The sequence below is a fragment of the Poecilia formosa genome, unplaced genomic scaffold (genome assembly GCF_000485575.1).
Source record: "Poecilia formosa unplaced genomic scaffold, Poecilia_formosa-5.1.2 Scaffold480, whole genome shotgun sequence".
NCBI classification, from domain to species: Eukaryota; Metazoa; Chordata; class Actinopteri; order Cyprinodontiformes; family Poeciliidae; genus Poecilia; species Poecilia formosa.
The window spans coordinates 313,430-315,559 of NW_006800419.1; the positions used below are offsets into that span (position 1 = coordinate 313,430).

The 2,130-nt window shown below is 45.9% G+C and overlaps 1 protein-coding gene across 1 annotated transcript in view; it reads right to left on the reverse strand.

The window, feature by feature from the left end:
- The window catches only part of col12a1b (collagen, type XII, alpha 1b), a 105,837-nt gene that overhangs the window by 20,198 nt on the left and 83,509 nt on the right, over positions 1-2,130 (reverse strand). Inside the window, exons 52-55 of the mRNA XM_016664328.1 lie at positions 1,683-1,835; positions 1,367-1,441; positions 867-1,006; positions 40-163 (exon numbers count right to left, since the gene is read on the reverse strand). Coding sequence (XP_016519814.1) covers positions 40-163; positions 867-1,006; positions 1,367-1,441; positions 1,683-1,835 — 492 coding nt within the window. The remainder of the gene's footprint in view (positions 1-39; positions 164-866; positions 1,007-1,366; positions 1,442-1,682; positions 1,836-2,130) is intronic.

The window sequence follows — 2,130 nt, forward strand, 5'->3', positions numbered from 1 at the left end:
GGACCAGTACCAGGACTGTATCGGACCATCCAAACACACCTGTCTTGGTGTTTCCTCCTCGGTAGCGGATGTGATGCACCGCTGCCATGGCGACGCCTTTGTCTGCGTACGAGTTGAGCTTGAACTCGGTCTTTGAGCCGTCGCTGTACTGAACGAAGGAAACCTGGAAGAGGAGCGGCTTCATCAGAACATCCGGAATAATCCGGATTAATCTCTGGATCCTCCGAGACGGAGATCCAGTATAAACTAAACATGGCCGGTTCCGTTTTACAGTGAGTGGAAAGCAAACCTTTTGCTTCTCATCACATCACAGCAACAATTAAAATTAATTCAACAGAAATGTTTTGTAGTGAACAGGTGACAGAGGGATCGCTATATTAAAATGGAAAGTTGAGTGGAAGGAAAATCTGTGCAATCTGAAGCTTTACTGTTTAAAGTTTGATTATTTTACAGGAACAAAGATTAAAATAATTATTCTTGAAATGTGACCTTATGATATTTATATATAAATATATTTCACTGTGTTGCGTGCCATTGCTGTTGAACAGGACCAGGGCCACTAAAACATCTATTTAGTTTTTTGTTTCAGAATTAAAATCAAAATTGTGAGAAAAGAAAAGAGTCAGATTTTTGTTAGTGGCTCTAATCGGAGCGGACCGATTAGAGCCACTATTTATCTTTGATAAATAAATGAATAAATAGAATAAATAAATCAGATTTATTTATTCTATTTATGTGAAAATCATTTGTGTAAAAATCTAATAACATAATCTCCTTTATTTTAAATATAAATAATCTGCTGATCAGCAGATTATGAAATGATTTATCAATGACTTTCAGATTAATGATGATGTTTGAACTTTGACCTGCATCCCTGACGGTCCGACGACGTCGAAGGCGGCGATGATGCTGGAGACGAAGTGGACGACCTTGGTGAAGCTCTCCTCCCCGATGCTCCAGGAGCCGTCGATGACGAACACAACGTCTGCTTTGGCTCCTTTACACACTGCACACACACCAAGCAAAGCTCAACGTACGCAGCCAGAACTCTGACCCAGTTCTTCTGGTTCTGACCCATCAGAGCCTCTTAACCTTTTAAACTGAACTGTAGAATAAAGCTATTGTGCTTCCTCTGTAGACGTAGTAGTGAACAAAAGCCAGACGCTTAACTTTTAAGGTTTGACTATTCCGAGGAATGTTTCCGAGTCTGAACAGGAAGTAGAGACGGATGTTCGTGCAGCTACTTCCTCCCGTCTAGACTAGAGTAACATACTGTTTACACATGGTCACACTGCGGGGATGTTTCCTCTCTGCGGATCAGAACCGCTTCCCATCCAGGTAAACTCTCTCTCTGCTGCAGACTCACCTGCCCATCCAGGTGGGATGGTGGGGGGCGGCGTCGGGGTCGGGGGCAGAGTCGGAACCGGAGTCGGCTTCACCACTGAGAGCAAACAGAATGACCAACATGTTGATCAGTAAACCAGAACCAGGAACAAACCAGTTGCTGCTAAGGAACCCAGTTTGACTTTGGTTCAGATTTTAATTTCACTGTAGCAAAAAAAATGCAGGAAAAAATCAGCTTATTCCAGTAAACTAGAACAGAAGGCTGGGTTCTGCAACATGAACAAGATGTTTCAGGACCGACCAGAACCACCAATAGTTCAGGAACCTTCTGGACTCACGTGTCCGCTCCTTGGTGCCGACTCCTGGACCTTCCAGATTGGGAGTCTGAACGAAGACGGTGGCTGTGTACAGAGAGTCCGGAGAGAGTTCGTCGAAGCAGTACTGAGGCAGGCCGGCCGGGATGGTGACCTCCTGCTGACCCAAACTGGAGGCTGAGGAGGACGAACACGGGAACGGGTCAGACAAGAACAGACCAGAACCAACCGGAACCAACAGGAACCAACTGGAGCCAACCGGAACCAACAGGAACAGACTGGAGCCAACAGGAACCAACTGGAGCCAACAGGAGCCAACAGGAGCCAACAGGAACCAACTGGAGCCAACAGGAACCAACAGAAACCAACTGGAGCCAACCGGAACCAACAGGAACCAACAGGAACAGACTGGAGCCAACAGGAACCAACTGGAACCAACCGGAACCAACAGGAACAGACTGGAGCCAACTGG